Source organism: Patiria miniata, unplaced genomic scaffold (genome assembly GCF_015706575.1).
Source record: "Patiria miniata isolate m_02_andy unplaced genomic scaffold, ASM1570657v1 HiC_scaffold_8, whole genome shotgun sequence".
NCBI classification, from domain to species: Eukaryota; Metazoa; Echinodermata; class Asteroidea; order Valvatida; family Asterinidae; genus Patiria; species Patiria miniata.
The window spans coordinates 5149738-5170293 of NW_024037075.1; the positions used below are offsets into that span (position 1 = coordinate 5149738).

At 42.3% G+C, this 20556-nt stretch overlaps 2 protein-coding genes across 2 annotated transcripts; one reads left to right on the plus strand and one right to left on the minus strand.

Moving 5' to 3' along the window:
- Positions 1-1422: 1422 nt before the first annotated feature.
- On the minus strand, positions 1423-2600 carry LOC119719606 (delta-type opioid receptor-like). Its single transcript, XM_038189087.1, has one exon. The coding sequence runs from the start codon at positions 2554-2556 to the stop codon at positions 1435-1437; it is 1122 nt and encodes a 373-aa protein (XP_038045015.1). The 5' UTR covers positions 2557-2600; the 3' UTR covers positions 1423-1434.
- A 12970-nt stretch (positions 2601-15570) lies between these two features.
- LOC119719685 (cholecystokinin receptor type A-like) lies at positions 15571-16644 on the plus strand. Its single transcript, XM_038189180.1, has one exon. The coding sequence runs from the start codon at positions 15571-15573 to the stop codon at positions 16642-16644; it is 1074 nt and encodes a 357-aa protein (XP_038045108.1).
- Positions 16645-20556: the final 3912 nt, after the last annotated feature.

Sequence of the window (20556 nt, forward strand, 5' to 3'; positions counted from 1 at the left end):
AATGTCAACTACAAACCATTAAAGACACGTCCCTTTCAAAGAATAAAGCAACAATTGAGCAGGAAAATGATGGATGTTAACCATGTAAACATAATGTAAACCCCTCCGGATTAAATGGAATGAAACTGATCAAATATTGAAAACTTTGATGTGCATTTTCGTGTTGTTAGAGAAAAAACTGTTCGAGTCGCTGTAGTCGAGCAACTCGAGCTTAATGGTGATATATCACCCTGGTTTGCATGAGGCGTTTCACTTATTCAAACTGTTTCCAATACAAAAAAAAATCACTGCATTATGGACTGATGATCGATCAGTTTTAATCTGGAAAATGTTACTTCTCTCCTTTGTGTAAACACAGGTTCTTGATGAGAAAGTAGTATTGAAAATTTATGAACACGAATCTTGGCGCGTGCATAAGATCATGTCAGCGCAATCCAAGATGGTACATAGATGTTCTTTTGTAAGTCATTAGATATCATGTACATGCATCCACTTCTTCTCATTGTCTCCTCTCCACAGGTTTCTTCAGGCTTGCGAGCTACAGTGCCTTGGTTTCATTACCAGAAATGATTGATAATGAAAATAATAATAATAATAATAACTTTGTAGATCACCCGGTCATAATTTTTAAATTCCTTTTCAAATAAAACCTGTCCAGATGAAGTGATAAAGTCTAATTCGTCTTTCAAGAAGTATACATTTTACATAATTTACTTAACTACAGTCTTAATTGAGAAATTTTTGTTTCGAGGCAATATTTTCCCCCATAAATATCTTTATGTGCATTGTCGTTATAAAGCCTTAAAGATTTATACATGACAGGTTTTTTTGGCTTTGAGATGATAGACGACATCTGCAGTTGATCATGTCCACGTAGTGCAACAAGTGTGCCTAATTGTCTGCGACCCCTTACGACCGTCTCGGACGGTCATTACCGTAGGGTTAAACTTGGCGGGATGTCAGCGATGCTGGCGTGGAAATGCAAGCGTTTCTCGGTGTACACAGTGTTTGTTCAATTAAGAACTGAGAATTATTATCACCGTCTTTCTATAGGTGGGGAGGGTTTACCAAACTTCGACTCCCCGTTCAGTTTAGCTCAGGCACGAGCTTCACGATTTTAGGCCAATCAATTGGCAGACTCTGGCTCAGCTGAGGCCCATGATCTGCTTCAAATTATTAGCCAAAGGTTAGACCTATAGAGAATTTTTCATGTGGTGTATTTCTACTCACGAAGCAAGAAGTAAAGTCGGATCTGAAGATAAAATCGACGTTTGGTGAACAACCGTGGTCGACTGTGATCCAGCAAATTATGTGCAAGCGTCATAATAATAATGTGTACACACCACATGAGAGCATGTGACGAGTACCACGAGAACATGTGACGTGTACCACATACTGGGATAAGTTGTCGAATGTCGGAACCAAATTGGGTGATCAAAGCAGATGTACCGGATTGGGGCTGTCTGTATTGTTATTAGCCGTGTTGAGTTTAGGCTGGGGATGACTTCCACGCGTGGTCAGAAACAGCGCATTGATCAGACTGATCTGCGACAGTCCGTTCTCGATCCCGAGCGTCACTGTCGCTACGTCGCCGACCCTGTTCGACGCACGGCCGCGACCGACAATCAGGCACTTCACCGCGTGCCTGAACTTCTGGTTTTTGAACGTGTAGATGATGGGATTGGCGCAGGAGTTGACGAAGGCAAGCAAGAAGAAGGCTTGATAAGTTTCGGTGGCGAGGTAGTTCGGGTCTGTCATACCCAAATTGTAGGCTAGAAAGAGGACTTGGTCCCCGGACCAGCACAGAATGAAGGTGACCACGACAGCTAGCAGCATCTCGATGATTTTCCGGCGGGTGTTGAGCAGCGAGTACGCGGGGCTGTTGGGCGACTCGTTCCTGGATAAGAGCGTCCTGGCGTGCGCTCGCAAAGCCCGTATGGCCATCACGTGGGTGACGATCATGACAATCATAGGAACGAAGAACTCTGCGATGAAAAGCCCAGCACCGACGAACCCCTGGTAACCGACGGTCGGATAAGCCGAGATACAAACTAAAGCCACGGGGTCTACACTTACACAGTAGATATTGAAGGTGTTTAGGATGAACGACAGGCACCAAATACAGAGCGAGATGGTACGCGCGCGGTTACCGGAGAAAATCCTGCGGTATTTCAGAGGGTATACGATGGCCAAACAACGCTCCACGGAGACGAATGTTAGTGTGAAGACCGAAGCCACGATGGAGGTCCAGAGAAAGACATCCGAGTTAACGAGACGGCAGTAGGCGTGGCCGAGGGGTCTGTCCTCTACTCGGCTGAAGTAAGGTCTTGGGATGATAAGTACTGAGGTGAGGAGGTCCGCACAGGCGAGGTTTAGGAGGAAGGTGTCGGTGGCGCTGCGCGGGACGCGCCGGCCGGTGCGCCGCCCCGCACCGACGCCTCGCTTGCGAGCGTAGACGATGATCACGATGGTGTTACCGACGATACCGACACTGGCGAAGATGATACGAAGGATGTTCTTCCAGTCGAACGTGATGGGCTCCACCAAGAAAGTCATGGTTGCCGTTATGCGTGGTTACGAATAGTCACATCGTGATATCACGATCTCCTGTGCGTGAGGAAAGAGGAAAAAACGCTTAATTAACAATACAGTAAGGAGCACTCACAATTTTATAACGTGATGGGCTCCACCATGCGCGAACGTCATGGTTGCCGTGATGCGCGGTCACGAATAGTCATATCGCGATATCACGATATCCTGTGCGTGAGGAAAAGGAAACACTACCAATAAGCGATAAAGAAGTGCGCAAACAAAGCCTGAAAATGAGCAGTACTCCCCCATTATCAGCATATCCAACATCAACTTGGGATTTAGCCAAATTTTTTGAAGAAGGTAAAAGCCTCGGCAAATTTACAAAATAGGCCTATAGATTTTCTAGGTCCAAAGTAGACTCGGTGTTTGTACTCGCGGTGGGATAAATTAGCGAGTTACCGAGAAAAGGTTGACTTGTCAAATTGTTTTCAGAAGGCTACATAATTATTCCACGTCCGATCTGCGGTATTTGGTTTGGGTGAAGCATTCTATCAGAAGGAACCATCGATTTTTTTTCCTCCACAGTCTGTGGGATTCTTTATTTATTTAACATAATAAACTGCTTATCTAAATGACAAGCGTCATTTATCTTATATTGACAGACAGCCTTACATCAGACAAATATATTGGGAAAATAAGCAGCTCCATTTATTTAGCGATTCATGTTTGACCAATTATAGCAACGCGCATATCTAAATGGACAGCCACGTTATTTATCGTTACGTGTGTAAGCATCAGCTACATGTGTTAATCAAATGTTTTGATTTGGAACTTGTACCAACAACGTTGTTATAGTTGACTTTTTTTCTTTTTTTAAATCCTATTGAGCGAATTCATTTCACTCGTTTCGTCGTTTCAAACTCGCCTAAACAAACCGCCACCCACACTTCGAATCTTTCAGTCTTAATAATGACAGAGCATATACTCTTCGAAATGTTGAATTTTCAGAGGTTCTTCAAAAATCCATCTTGCACAAAATCGCAGAAGAGATTTACCATCGCTCGGTGCCACCGACAAATATAAATATACACCTTACGAAACAAGACAAAGCAAATCTAGTGGAGCTGGCCTTAGAGCACACAAAATTATGTTCCATCAGAATGGTTACTCGCTCTTTTCACACTTCCGCCATGGGCGTGCAGAGCCTCGGTCTGGCAACTTTACACAATAAATATAGCCGGCTCAGTGATTCCCGCGTCGGGGTTCAGATCACTGAACCGGCTATTTTTATTGTGTAAAAATGCCAGATCGAGGCTGTACATGCCCAATGGCGGAGCGTGAAAAGAGCGAATTCACTGGTAAATCTTTTCATGCATCTGGTCTATACACAACGTGCAGTAGTTAGCCCATGGCGCTACCTTATGTCACAGGTCCGCACGGGATCACAAGCGCTGGTCGGTCGGGGAGTCAGTCAGTCAGTCAGTCAGTCACTCGGGGAGTCAGTCGGGGAGTCAGTCAGTCTGTCAGTCAGTGAGATAGGTACAAACAGGATACTCGGCTGGCCCTCTGGCACTGCCAAAGACATAAGAACGGTCGAGTACTCACCTAATAGTTATTGCTGCACATCCGAAGCACAGTCAGACAGGACTGCATCCCAACATGACAAGTCGCATTACACTTTTGCAAATGTTGTCTTCAGAAGATTGCCAACGAAAAAAAGGAGAGGCGGACCTAAAGCACTCACGCATTGGGATATCAAATGACATCGAACGACGAGCATACGCAAGCCAACACGCATAGCTCCTTCGCCAAACACAGAGGCGCGCAATGGCTCGTGTGTTACCATGGTAACCTCAGTAAAAGAAATGGGATGCTGCAGACTACATCCGAGACTTTGGCATGTCGGAGCAACTGATACATTTTGTGCAATTGTTATTACAAGCACGGAAGTGTTGATTCTTATCTTGAAAGCTGTACCCAAACATGAGGGATTTTGATTGGCTGATCAAGCGATGACGTTTTTCAAAGTCACATTCCGATTGGCTACTTTCTAATCACCATATTGTTTTGGCGCGATAAAGATGGCTGGAAGATGGCCGGATGGTTAACGCAGAACGCCGACAAGGCACTTTGTTTTGTTATAGTTTGACATGGTTCCGCCACATGTCACCTGAGTTGAAGTCCTGATTTTTTCGTTCTCGTGGTTAATTAGACACGAGTTCTTAATCGAGATCTGATGGCCGTTGTCCAGCTTGAGTACACGGACGAACAAGTTCGTAGAAACCAAAGCAAATAAGCATAGTAGGGCTCATTTCCTTTGGCGATCTGGCGCGTTTGAGGGTCCCGAACAACTAATGACCGGACATTATCTTTTCATCGTGATAACCTTATACAGAGGTTATCAAGATTGTTGTTGTCAAAGTATTTGTTAATGATTGATAGTTTCAATCTGCAGAAATCTGACATAAACATTTATCGAAAAGCTTTTTTTATGCAACAAAAAGGAAACAAAAAGCAGAAGCAGCGATCTGAAATAAAATGAATATTCGGTGATTGAAAGGGCGACCTCTAGAGATAAAGCTTTGGAGTTTGCTTAACGCCACACGGCGGTGCGCGTGTTCGAGGCCCGATACAGACTTTTATCTTGACCACACGGGAGACGGTGGGACGGCCTGGTGAGCAAGTAGCCTGTCCGTAGTGTACGGGTGGTATCACCAATGTCGTCGCGGTACCAGCCGTGCTATAATGTTGCGTTGCTACGAATTAAAATTGTGAATAATGTTCTCACGGCGACAGAGGCATGCGCATGCTCCGGGAGGGTATTGACCGAACGCCTTCCCATGAAGTACTGGCTTAGCAACTGTCGAGATAAATCTTTATTAATAGTGACATCGTGATGACCATTATGCGGTAGAGTAATATGTCTGAACGTGAAACCATTTTAATTGTTTGTAGTGCGTGAGATGTCTCACCTATTAACGAAGATGACAACATTAAGTGGTTTTTCGTCAAGTTTCACCTTATGGCGGGTCATTCCTGTACACGCTCGCGCATCACACACACGTTAATATGTCACCATGGGCCATTTATTAAGTGAATCGTGTATTTGGCTAGGGCGGTCGGATCAAGTCGTGCGTGTAGCAATGGTGCCTTACTAGATACAATCAACTAGATGGAGTGCGTCTGTCAAGCGTAAAGAGCTACAGTCTTTTATGTTTGGTTGAAGATTAACTCGCAATCATCCAAACACTCGCGAGCGGCAGTGTTTAGATCCCTAAAATGGCTAATGGTTAAAAGGCGTGCATTAATTAGAGTTCAATTTTATTTCAAATGCAGTTCCGTCTTTAAATTAATCAAATCTTGAAATTTAAAAGTAGGCCTCATATTTTGACGGTAGATAGGAGCATGCGCATGTGCACGGGAGGGTATGCTTGTGCTGCCACCAAGCGTCTCGATTTTTCCAGTGGGTTTGCTCATGGGCCCTTCAGTTCTGCAAGGTTCACCCACAATCCCATGCGTTTCCAGACACAATGATTCATTGACTCTTGATTTACCCATCGCTCTCTTGCTGCATTGTTCTATGGGCACGTTCCCCCTGGTATCCATCAACTGAGCAGCATTGATCTCCAATAGTAAGACAGCACATGGGAACCAGTGAAGGATAAATTGTTCGTGTGTATATAGTGCCCTCACCTGGACGGAAAAACTCCAAGTGCCCTTTGACGGTGCAATTACCATAAAACTTTGTACCCCGTCCGTCGTAGAATGCACCGGATGTATTTAACAGCTAATGTTAACCAGCGACCTCTACAATCAAAAGATCGGATATGATTGCAACAGGAGGATCAGGAGGAAACGGCCGTGAGCGACCTTTGACGCCAGATATATCATGTAAATACACATGTTTTTGGCGTACGATTCGAACGTACGTGCTCAGTCCACAGAAACCGTTTCCCTCATGCACAGACAGCAAACTCTTGCTGGCTCTTCTAGTGTTTATTCAAAACCAAATTTCCGGCCGCGCTGCTCAATTTGAAGTTAAACATTAACTTCACTTACGGATCACAAGTTAGGTGTCTGACGTTGAACTATTTCGATGATCAAAAGACAGACTGGGCCATGGGAGAGGCTCCGTGTTTCAGGAAATCGCTCGCTAATTTATAAGTAATTACAACCCGACTTGATGATGCTTGCTCTGTCATTATCGGTGATGACACGACCTAGAAGTGTGTTTGATTTTGGGTCACGCGTGTCGACAAGCAAACTCAAATAATATACGGTTATGTTCCTCATACAAGCTTCAAGATTCTTTTTAATGGATGATTAAATATTAGTGACATTGACGGCAAGAAGAGGTAATGTGTTATTTAAAATATTATATGTCAAGATTCTTATTATGGGTTTAAAAAAAATTCCTCTTGATTAAAATGGCTCAGTGAGAGGTCAAAGTCATTACCTGTAATCGCGTCTGGTAAATAATGCCAAACGCTGGTTTTTTTTGTATCCAGCGCGACCGTAGTATTTTATAACACTGGTTCGCCGGAAATTACTCCCGGATTTACCAATCAATCCTTGGTCCTTCATTTGTCTGACAATACAATTTAAAAAATAAAGCGTCGCATAATCATTCGGCCAATCGAAAGAGTATTAATAAACACTTAAATTTCTGTTTCTTCTTCCCCGTATAACAAGTATTGCGCCCTCTTGTGCCGAATTGAGCACAAATAGAAATGCGAAAACTGCGGCAGGCCTCGGCCTCCTGGACATAGAATTGCTTCGCGTCACCACACATCAGTGCCAAAAGGCTGCATGCGTCCATTTTGAGTCCAGCTTTTGGAACATCATTGTGCAATAAACTCTGTGCTGTCAGCAAACTCGGAGAGCGCCCTCTTTTGATTTAAAGAGCGCTCATCAAGATCTTGCGCACATTCCATACCGGATGGGATTTCTGTTTCATTGCGGACCATGTGGACAAAATTTTGAGCATCGCATAATGCAATCCGACCGTTCGTGATTCGAACGGAGTCTGAGCGAGTGACGGGAATTGTAAATTTACATCACAGATACTTTTTTACAGAATTTCCTACATTATTACGCGTTTCAACGAGTAAAAACATCTCTAAACTGGAATAAAAGAGTAATGAATCAGTCTTAACGGCCGTTTCAAACCTTTCAGAGTCTTGACCTTGATGACGTGCAGGTCACTGGTCACGCAAAATCCAATCAATCAGAGCGTGAATTTATCAGAGTATCCCAGCGTCCTGTTTGCAGGGCGGGGGTACGAGCGAAATCAAGATCCGACCGACTGAAAGCTATAACCAAACGAAAGGCTACAGCAAAAGCGTAGAATGTCAACTGTCCAAAGTGCAAGAGAATGTGAGAAAAAAGTTAATCAGTGAATTATTGATCGCTCAAAAAAGATGGCAGCTTGGAGTGCTCTACACATCTGTTAACGGAGAGATAAACTGCAATCCATGACCATTATGAACCACAAAAAGTACGGCATAAGGACATATTAAAAGTGCACATACACGGGTGACAAATTATTCGTATTTACTCTGCTGCCACATTCATTCTGGTAAGTCTAGGTAATGTGACACGTGACATGTCAGTGTGTTCTTTTAATTACTCGTACCGTATTCATGACAAATTGAAGCGGTTTAGCCAGCCAACGCCTACGCAGATATGGGCAGACAGTGCATTTCCTTCAAAGCTGTTTCGTAAATGCTCAAGCAAGCAAATGTGTCACGTAACGTGACAATTAATTCATAAATGTGTATTAAAGTGACATGACTTATGTAGACAGGCTTTGGACAGAAAATAATTCAATACGAAAAGGATCAATGTAACCATTATGGCGAGAGAGGGCGTACTTCATATGACTTCATTACCGCCAAATGGTCCAATCATAAACGATTTTAAAAAAGCGTCAGCGGCAAATGTTGTGCGCCTCGTATCCTGACGTTGATCGGTTGGCCGGTTGCCGCCGGTTTTCATGGTTTTTCAGTTATGTAGGAGTTGCAGTTTCTTCTCGCTGGTGCCCACCTGCCTTGACCTCAAGCAAGACACGCAAAGGATTGTGGGAGACCTGACCTTGCGTGGCAGTGGTTGGCTGGTTGAATGGTTGTTCTGTCACATGAGGGTGCTTTACGATCACATTAAAAACTAGCACCCTCACTTTTGCAGCAAAAATAGTCAGACATGATTAACCAAAAGCTATTCATCTTTTTTTAATTTTTTTTTTAACAATCTTGACTTATTTATATCACTAACTGAGAATTCTTTGCAGTAAGTCCAAACAAAGATAAGCAATATAAAAAAAGATCAACAATGATGCAAATTCGATGATTAACATAAAAATGATCGATTTTTCTTATATGCTGAGAAAATTCAATCCAAACCAAAGATCGTTTTCAAATTGATCTCTTCAGTTAGTAAAATGTCATGAGACGAATTTCAAGGAACCGGTGGCCTGCGCGTGTGCCATGATCATAGTTACCATAACAACAAGTGCGTGATATCAGATGACATTCAGCTACGACCCCCACGATCGCGAACAAGCACTTGCGAGTTCTATGAAGTAGTGTATACATTCTTGAAAAATATGGTAAATTATTGACTTGGTTCTCCATATTTCGAGAACACATTGAAAATGAGTCGCTATGGAAAAATACGCTGATCGCTAGCTTGTGACATTCATTACCGTAGAGTTTTTGGTAAAAAATGATTAGAAATACTGCGATTTTGACTGATCCTATTGGCTATAGTTACACCCAAATATCTAGTCAATTTGACTGGAAATTTATATCCAATGTAACATTGACTCGTGCCAAATGATGCGCGCCCTCAAGCGGGAGAAACACACCATTCTCTCAATAAGAAGGATCGGGCAACGTCGTTCCCACGGTGTCGAGCAATACGCTCCCACCACAACTGTTGGAAATGAGGTTGAAAATAAAGTAACCCGTGGGGGCGAGGATGAAGGTTCGGTTAAACTCCAAAAAACGACTGACCAGAGAGGGCCGGCGCTCTATGTACTATGATAGCACCTCAGTCACAGTAAAAGACATGATCGATGAAAACTGACTTCACTTGTCGGACACTAATTGAGTTATTGACGAATCAATCTTGCTCGATCCACGCCAACCTGATTTGTTCATTTATTCCTCTCTTGCTAAGAAGTGTTGCTGGCCAGGACTGGTGACGGAGTGGCCCGTCTTGTGATGAATGGACAGAGCTCCGAACAAAGCTGGCATGGGCAAGCGTACAGTGCACGCCCAGCCGCGAAATTAAAGCCCGTAGCAACCGCTTAAATGGAATAGTTTTATAGTGTTACCTCGCAATGCCCCCAAACCCCGTCGTCTGCCAGAAAAAAGGAGAATCATTAATTATAGACTGCATTAAAAACGAGTCTCGTGTGCATGGTCTCCCCAGACAGTCATGATCCCTAGACACATATTTTTGATTGTTCGTGGAGACGTGAGCCGTGCTCGAGTTGAGTTCATTAAGGGCATTACCCTGGAAATGAAACATGGTCGAAACGCGAACGGCGACCGAGATTTCCCCTCGCTCGCTCGCACATCGACGCTTGGCTTAGTTCCTTAATTGACCGACATTATTGTGTTTATCAAAGAATCAACCCAACATTAACGGTGACCGATTTATTAATGGACTTCGCGCATGAACAACAGAGGGCTTTGTTAATCCTGGTAACGAGGACTTGGGGATCTTCGCTGGTTCCCGAGCGGATTGAACTGTTCGTGTTATAATCTGCTTTACCAGCGTGCATGAGACAAAATGGCGTCCAATGGTCATTCCATTGATCTCCTTTATAATGGACAGAAATTGGTCCCTCAACATCAGATCTCTTTGCCCTTTTTGACCGTTGAGGGGGTTGTTTTACATTGAATCCATAGTCAAAAAGAAAGAAAAATTAAGTGACAAATACAGTGCGAGTAAAAAAAAAGCGGAACCTAAACCCCAACAATTTTATTTCATATTTAAAAAAATATGTAGCACCAAAAATACTAATGACTGGAAAGCCAATTTCATAAGCTCCCTTTAGATAAAAAAAGTACTGAAATTGGTCAATCCGTTTAAAGAATATTCCCATTTAAACACAATGACACTAAAACCTGTCTCGTAAAAAAAACCGCGATTTCAAGAATCATCGTCACAATTGTCTTCAAACAGCACCAGCGATAAAATCTCAGTTTAAACGTTAACAATATTCAACAAGTTAGGGACTGATAGCTTTCCACAATGTATGAAAGACAAAACTCCTAGTTAATTTCAAACATGCACACCAATTTAACATGGTATAGGCCTAATACACTTTGGAAGTGTTCACGATCGTATTTATACCCTGTTACATTTAGCAGCTTTGCACCAATGAAGGATGGAGGTCAACAAAATGATAAATGTTCTAACGTGATTTCAATCACGTATCAGAATGACCCTTGAAATGGTCAAGTGCAGTGTGTTCCACCATGGTTCCACAGATACCGATTCGCATACGGTAGCAACAAACCCAGCACTAATTTACCTCGATTGCTCTCGTTGCGGTGGCGAAGTGATGAGCAGTTCTCGTTAAGATGGACCATCTTCATCTTCAGTCCTGCTCCAATTCGAGAGGATTCCTCTATTAATATCACACCAAACTAATGCAATGTCTACCCTGGTGGGTTAATCATTCACATGGGAATACAGCTAGGAGTGCAGACTATTAATTTTGTGGTGCGTTTGGCTACATACACGGCTAATTATCGTCTCGACGTCAAAGATCACACACCGGGCGGTTGAACTGTTTCTGGACGTCTTGCTTTTTGCGAGATGCGTAAACTGAGATTTTGCCAAACAATAAGGTACATTTAAGAGGTCAGTGAGATGTGATGTGACCTGAACGCAGACTTGTTTTTATCTCGAAGGAGAATAAAGTCAAGTGCGTAGTTCATAGAGGTACCATTGCGCTATCTCTAAGGTCGAGAGTTCAAATGCTGTCCTAGTCTTCTAACCAGCTGATATAAAAATCTCCATTTTGGGTTGCTTTCTTACCAGTTCTTCGGTTTGAAAATAACATCAGTTTGGAGTTGATAAGTTATCAGTTTGAAGGTGTTCATCAAGGAGAAAATAAATAAGAATCTAGTTTCTTTGGATTTTTTCCCAGTCCCAGCATTTTTGACTGCTATATTCAAGAGCGACCTCAATCAGTCAGTCATGACTCAAATCTGTCGATTGGAAGGCCTAGTGTTTCAATGACTCTCTGTGGTATTCAGTATTCGAGTTGTGGAAGACGTGCAGTAGGGCAACATACTAATTTAGTTGACTTGTTTTGATTAAATGGTCGTGCGCGTGTGCAGAAACTCACGTGGCAGGTTACAAAATGGCGGCGTGTTTGCTGCCAACAAGCGTCCTAGAAAAGTCTCCTAATAAGGGTCCGTTCATAAGCGTTTGGAAAGAATTTACAAAGGTAGACGGGTGTTGGCCAAAAGACAACGTGAGAGAGTTTCTAAAGGAAAATGAAAACTTGGTATTGCAGAGAACGGCCATATACAGCAGTGTCTCGCAAACAAACATAAGTTTACGAAACAACACAAGAATGTGGCGATTTAAAGTTGACAAGACCAACACAAATTTGAAGTGTTTTGATGGAAAGTGGATTGGAAAGCGTTTGACGCACTTTGAGAAGCTTCCAATCAGATTACGGAAAAAACGGAACGTCAGCTTCTGAGGTAAACCGCCAAGCCCCCTGGGTACGGACTCCGAAGGTCGAGGGCCTGCTGTTCACTGGCAATCAGCCCTACCGGCTCGAGCGCTATAATTGCCCGCCTCGGTTCTCCAAGCGACACGCTGAGAGCTTCGTACTTGTTATCGTACCCATCTTCATCAAAAAGAATACTTCGCTGGCAGTGGATCGAAATTGCTTGTCATTTATTACTGTGGTGTCTTTGAAAATCTGTCATTTTTTTTTTTTTTGGGGGGGGGGGGGATTGTATATTGGGCTTTTTTGGCCGGTGATTTGTAAAAATGTCGAGTCGGGCCCCAATTGGTGCCAAAAGTGCAAGCGATGCACTGATATTATCGTTTGTGTGGCACTCTTAGTTCAAGTTGATCTATCTTGCAAAGGATAATTTTACTCTTTTTTTTTTTTAATAAGGACATTTCTTGAAAAATCAACCATTCCTATAGATGTTTACACCAGCGGGAATCTTTGGAGTATAAGTTGTTAATTTAATGGTATTTGGTTCGTCAACTTCATAACGTTTGGTTTAGGATACCTGATCTACTACATGTATCATTTTTTTTAAATAATAAAAAAAAAGTTAACAGCATTTTTTAAATTTTAATGACAGAAATATTTTCCACGTGTTCTGTAAATAAACTTTACTAAATTTTGAATGCTTTTTCGAAATCGAATATTAAAAACGTTAACAGCGTTTGTCCATTATATTCATTCAACAGAAGATTCAGCCTCATTTCAGGCTAAGGTTTTTTTTTTGCTTCCAAGTGATAAAAAGTGCCCTGCTGAAAGTGACACGTACCTTAAACTTCTAAAGTTGCTAATCTCCATGGCAACAATCTCCAAGATCGTGCATGTTGTGCATCTTAACTTTAGCTGATCTTTTACACAAATTTCGTGTAATTCCTGTTTCCCCTTTTTTTCTTGCTCATCGTCACTAGACCGGAGATTTGCCGAGCGATCATCAGCAGTAACGGTGGCCAGAAATGTCGAGTTCGGCTCAAAGTTCAAGCTTCGAAAAAAAACAACACCGAGGAGAAAGTGCGAGAAAATCATCACTAGCGGGAGCAGCCAGGCGGCACGGCCGTGTTTGCTGCCCCACTCGACCGCGTCAAGTTGCTCCTCCTGTTCGCTTCGTTCTCTCAAGCCGCGCACATGTCGGTAATGATGTGTTGTTTTTCTTCCTTCATAAGCTCAAACATTAACAAAAAGTACTTTTTTTCTGGCGGCGACTGATGAATGCTTCTCGACCCGATATCGGTTCCTGAGTGCTGGGCTAATGTCTTTTTAATGTGCACATTTTGGTATCGGATCACCTGGTAATGTTGGAAACTGCATCCACTGGGCACTTGAAAATTGCATCTTCACGTCGATTTGGGACTCTCAAATGAGAAAATAAATAATAAATTGGGTGCTGGTACAAAATCATGTCCTTTTGATCTTTTCGAGATCGTCTTATTGGCTCTTATGCATCGAATCAAAGTAATGGAACGGAAGTTTTGGAAGCGTTGGTATGGAGGTTCTTACGCTTTCACTTAAGAATTGTTACATTTGCCAAAGTTTCCACGTATAGCCGCTCTTTTAACCTAAATATGCAAATTACCCATTCCGAATCAGAATCAAATCATCCAACCACAAACTAGGATCGATAACAACCAACCAATCACAGTGCAGTTACATCGATTTCTCCACCTCGTTCCCAGATAGCAACGAGTAATGCGTGGTTTACCATGCATGTTCCGTACAATCTTTTTCCCTTCCTTTCACCGAAACATCCACACACAAACTAAGAACTACTCCAAACCAGCCAATCCCGCAGCAGTTATAGTCAATTCCTCAACCTCGTTGCCAAACAGAAACGATCAATCTGCAGTATACCATGTGCTTGTCATCCATTTTACGCCTGCAAACGAGTCCCCGTTGTTACCAAGCGACCGTGAAGTTTGTGATGATGTCACCGGGCACCTCTAGGTGAGTTCGTGTGGCTCACCCGCTCCAGACCCTAGCATCGTCATGCATCACGCCACGTAATGAGACAATCTGACATGACCTAATGGTCTAGGTAGCCATGTCTGCGCATGTTGTACCCATAAACATGGTAAGGTATAAAAAAATCATAGGCGCACAGCCTGTGCAAACGCATGCATAGCGCTTTCGCGAATACCCTCACGCTAGTGATAACATCAACGCACAATTCGTCTTCATCTCGGAGTTTATCCACCCAGGGCCTGTGTCATTTTTCAAGATTAATTGCCTCAAGACTTTTTTTCTTCAAAGACGGTTCAAGGCAGTGTATGGCGCCTTTCAATGCAACTGTTTAGCGCGTCCGAGCCGACCCGTCCAGCGGGGCTATTTCGTCCCTCGGCCCGGCACGATCTTCTGCTTGATCTCCGCTGGCCGAGAGCTCTCGCGGAGTTTTGCTGACAAGATCACGGTCAGCAAATATGTACAAGTCGTCCGGTTGTTTGAACCGCTGGTGTCCAAAGACTTTTTAATGATGAGAGGAAAAACGAATAAGTGAGAAATATTGGCAGGGAAATGAGTTAATATTGTTGATTATTCCCTTAAGGGCTAAGCGGCGACGTAAAAGATAGGCAGTAAACACTGCAACAGAGTGGAATGGTACTTTTTAATGAATGAGAGACCACAATCAACAAAACCATATTTGGACGGTCATTTGAATTAAAGGATCGCGGGGTTGACTTCGTAAATCACAATCCTGGTAACAACTAGGAAAGGGAACTGACTATTCGACAATCGCACAAGTATTTGCAAACTATAGCCCGTGTGAATACAAGCGTACGTGGGAGTGACACAAGAAATTCACCTGACTTCGGCACCTGTGCTAAGGTCACGTGATGTGACATCAAGCAGGCAATTGGTCGTCCAAGTCTGACAGGTTGACGTCGCCACTGAACGTGGATAAAAAATACAAGTGTTTATACAAGACAGTGCCCGCGTCGGATCAGTGTGTAACACAGTGAATGGTGTTTGAAAGAATGTTTTGAAGAGCGGGAACTGGCGTTACGGTTTATTTATCGTCAGATCGAACTCCTTACTGACGTTGTATGGATCCTCAATTCACCGGCAGAGTCAACTTCAGTGGAGCATGCTAACACTGCGTTGACAAATTTTCCACAGCAGAACCAACAGGATTTGTGAAATGCTTTGCAATTTTTGTAGTCCTAATCACGAAATGTGCGATGCAAACCACATGCTGATCTGAAAATTTCGGAATGGTATGACTGGAAGAATTATCTTTTGCAGTGTTAGTATTCAGCATCTCTACTTCGGAAAGAATGGAGAACGACACTTCTCCGATTGAGGGAAAGGAATGGGTGTCCACCTTAGTGTGGGATTGGATCGAGATCTTGCGGCTGATTTTCGCCATCACTGGGATCATTGGCAACACTCTGGTGATTGTGGTCTACGTCCACCGCCGCCGTATGCGGAACACGACCAACGCCTTCATAGTGAATTTAGCCGTGGCAGATTTGATAACTTCAATCTTTATCATCCCAATTCCCGTTCTCTCCAACATCCCAATGTCCCCGGTCGGCCGGTTGTACTGCAAGATGATCTTCAACTTGGTGTTCATGTGGATTTCCATCGTAGCTTCACTGCTCACGCTCACCTGGGTCTCCCTGGAGCGGTATTTCGCCGTGGTCTACCCCATGCGCTACCGGGTGATTTTCTCCAAGTGGCGGCCCCGTGCCATCATGGCGTGCACGTGGCTGAGTTCAGTGGTCATCAATACCTTCAATCTCTACATAGTGGATCTGAACGAGACGGGCAAATGCCAGAACCACTGGCCGAGTTTAGGCTTCCGGTACCTCATCGCCACCTCGGTGTTTTTCCTTGAGTACTTCATACCGATGGTCATCATGTTGGTGGCCAACATCATCACCGTACGGACCTTGAAGTCCCAGGCGCGAGCTTTGCTTCAGCGGGACCAGTCGCGCTTCAGCCCGGCCTACTCTCTCCTCGAAGCCCGCCGGAGGGTAATCGAGACGCTCTTCATCGTGATCATCACCTTCATCGTCTGTTGGACTCCTGACCAGATCGGCTTCTACATCTACCACTTTGGAGGCGTTCCGGACACCTACTTAGGCGAACCGCTCTACCGGTTCATGGTGCTCCTAGCCTTCGCCAATTCCTGCGCTAATCCCATCATCTATGCCTTTAAGAACAAGCATTTCAGGCATGGATTCATGAACATGGTGCGGAGGAAAGGAAACAGGGTCGGAAGCAACGCCGATTCCTTAGCGGGTGAGGAGGAGTTCAACACGGTGAATGTGACGGTCCGGACGGTCAGACCCAAGGCCGTCTCACGGTCTCAACAGCCATCGCAGCGCAGTCTTAACAGATCTTAAGTCTCAACATCACCGTACTCTCTAAATTCCAAAGAGTGTAATTAGGGACTGGACGCTTTAGAGAGAAAAAGACTCTCATTTTAGATTGAAAAAATCTGGGGAAAAAACCCACTTCAGTCGAAGCTCGAGTGAAAACTCGCTTTTTACGATTGAAGGAATTACAATCTAAAACGTCTAGTCCCATAGTTTCCGACTGTGGGAGTGAATCTTCACTCGAATGGAGTGAATTTTCACTCTTTGAAATTGAGAGAATAAGATCATCTTATAGTGTCTAGATCACAATGAGCACAGTAAGCGTTGCGACAGATCACAAGCAGTCGCAGACACTCATAACGTCCGCGTCGATCTCCTGACATGTCGCCTTTGTCTGTTTTTACGACTTCTTGTGAAGCCGTCAGCATTTGTACACTGCAAAATCTGGAGTGTTAAATTTACACCATTGGCATCTATATAGGACCATCTGGTGTTAAATTTTACTGGTGTTGTCCTATATAGATACCGAATGGTGTTAAATTAACACTACAGTTTTTGTAGTGTATTAATAACATTCATCAGCAAGAAACAAAAACCTTATAATTGTGTGAATTTATGTAATATTATAGGAAATATTTATTAAAGTTTGCAGTGTTTAGGCATGGGTGAAATTGATCTGGTTTTAAAGAAGCTCGATCGAATTCGAGCTCGGGAATTGAGAACTTCCTCAAAATGAATAATATTAGGCGAGCAATAATTGTGCATTCTCTGTATCGTGCAATAAACTCAACGCGTTGCCAGTGTCACTTTTCATCCTGCTCGGACACAAGTGATTCTCATGTGATTTTATCCTAAACATTTAGATGAAAAACAAATGGAGAAAATAAGAATATTTGCACTTGAATGCATAGGTGCTAAACTAATATACCTTATTTGAATGAACGTTTGTTCGATATATACTCGCATGGGAACTGCTCAGAGGAGAAGTGCTTGCAGAGTGTTATACCTAGAAATATTGTTACAGAAAACTTTGATGTACCCATGCAGTTTTGTAAAAAAAACCTCTTATTTTTCAGTCAGTATGCGCGTAGAATATATGACGTCACACGACACGTATTTTTTTTCTGAGAAAAAGACGATTTTAACATCGCGTCAAGTTGTGATCGGTTCTACCTAAAAGTAGCTTCACGCACTGTTTAAAAAAGTTGGGCAAATGCGTCGGTGTTTTTTCCCAATGTTGGTTAACATACCAACTGCCTATATACAGTCTGAGGCGAAAACTCCCCGATAGTTGGTAAATATTTATCCGCATTAACCCACAACGAGGTTACTTCCTACCAAGGTTGGGCAATTTGCCCAACAGTGTTTCACCCAACTGAATTTGTTTACAGTGCGGAAAGCTTATTCATTGGTTCATCCATCAATGCCAATGGCGGTTGGTGATAACCTAAGCGATGAGTATTACATGTAATATCTGGTTAGTGGCATCAGTCTTAATTGATTTGAAAGTATACGACTTGGAAATTACAAATTAGAATAATAAGCTTTGATAGTGATATATTGTCGTCACTCCATTATGCCTGAGGTAATATTTCGCATCCTATTTCAATTGGCGTTTCTTAGAGACAGGCGTCCAAACGTGGAGTGTGATTGATCACAGACTGTACAAGAGCGGAGCTTTTAAGCCAATTAAACATCAAATCCTGAAACTTTTCTTATCCAGCATGTGGATGATGGATATATGCGTGTCTTTGTTTTTATGATACTATTGGTAAAAATCTATATCATCACCAAATATCCACGACAGTTTAGATTATATTTCAAAGGCTTTTTTTAATTTTAAGTCTTTGTTAAGGATTTAAGGCCATTGATAAGTGCCGTTTCTGAAAATAAAGACTCGCCTCAAAGATATCAAATTGTTCTGACAACATTTAAAAAAAATGTTTGTGGAATGATTCGTAATCTTGCTAGCACCAGATTATAAAATCGTGTGTATTAGTTTTCTAAAATGAAATTAAGACGACGCGTGTTCAATTTCCATTACTCAAAATGGTGAAATGATTCGGTATTTAGTAACGCAAGATGTGTAGCAATACTGTAATTTATGATAATCTTATATCATACAACAACGTCGATGATAATATATTCATAGTAATATAGTTTTCATTATAGCATTGAAAATAATACTTGTGACTATGTAGAGGATATAATGTGGTCATTTCACTGAATACAATTGTGTACAGTCCAGTGGCGTAAATCTGTGCCTGCGAGTGGAGGGGAGGGGGGAATGGGGATGACCAAAATAAAAAAATACCCAGCTGTTGAAATTCGAAGGGGGGGGGGGGGGACACACACATTACACTAGGGGGCGCTCTTCAGGATATAGATGTATATCAATATGTATACTCGCGCTTACATCAAAACGGCACATTTTAAAAGCTTTTGTACTTTGCTTCTCCACTTTTCAGTGCTATTGAATACGTTTTTGTTGTTCGAATTTTGAAAAATTCCTCGAAATCAACATTTGTTTCTCATCACGAAAAAGTGTGTGGGGGATGATTCAATAACCTATCCCCAGGTCAAAAAGTGGGGGGGGGGGGGGGGGGGGGTCATACCCCTCTCCGGGATTTACGCCCTGGTACAGTCACAATATAACTATCGCAAGACTGTTTAATAGTTTACAAAAATGTGAATACATATTAGTCTATATTAAAATTATGTAACATTATTATTGTAAATACCGATTTAACTCTCCTGTGAATATCATTTGTTATTCTGTAAATATCACTCTTAATTTATTACGACTACAGCACTCCAGATGTGTTATGCGATAATAATCAGTAATCGCTATTCCGCCAGAACCATAGTGACTGCACGTGCTATGTATCGCCAATGTTGCCAGACAACTATTAAAATAAACTTGAGCTGCAGAGCTGGAATTAGTTCGGCTATACATCAACAAGCAGCTCCATCTGCATAAATATACTGGGCACTGTGCACTAAGGATGTGGACACATCCAATTCGTTTGTAGAAATTTAAAAAAAAACTGTAGTTAAACATTCTCTTGGCTTTAAAAAAATAAATGTCACTTCGTGAACAAATACAATTCTGACAAACCAATGTTTCAAGGAAGTTATTATAATCTACCAAAGTCTGGGAAATGAATCGTTCAAGGTTTGTCATGGACCGATAACACAATCCATCTTCTGTGTCAAGTTTTAAGAAATATCATCGCAGAGGTGAACGATGTATGACTTTCTGTTTAATGTCAAATATGTCCTATACTTAGTACTGTTTGTTTAATTTTGAAGAAGAGAGTAACTTGGATGTTACGTTTAAGTGGGAGGTAGCGTTTACTGTCGATCATAATGAAAGCACTCAAAGCAGTAACCATGTCGCAGACAATCGGAAGCCGTAGGGGCAGTTACGCCGATCGTCTGCGATTCTGGTTGTGTCAAGTGCGCTAAAACGACCTTAATAAAAGCACGTATGAACATTAAATAAATAGATCATTCCATATTTTCATTTTATAAATATCCCTGTTAAACTACAATTGCCGTAGTAAGGATTTTCTTTTGGCTTGACCTAATTTATGTACTACATGTGGATCAGAAAAAAAGCATATGGCAATGAAACAAATGAAATTTTGGTAAAACAAAGAAAGAACATTATGCTGTCTATAACCAACATAAAATATAAACTAGCAACTGGTTCAATTAGTTAATAAACAAAAGTTAAAAAGGTCAAGAATCAGCGCTATACATTGGTTCTCGTTTTTAAACGATTATTAATTAATAACCTGAGCTTTTAGATTTAACACAGAAAGCCCATGCTATCCACAAAATTGCAGAGATGTCAACGTATATCACAATCCATGTTCTGACGCCTCGCCAAGCTTTCGAGAACGCAGCCTCATTATTTTCACATTAATCATTCCA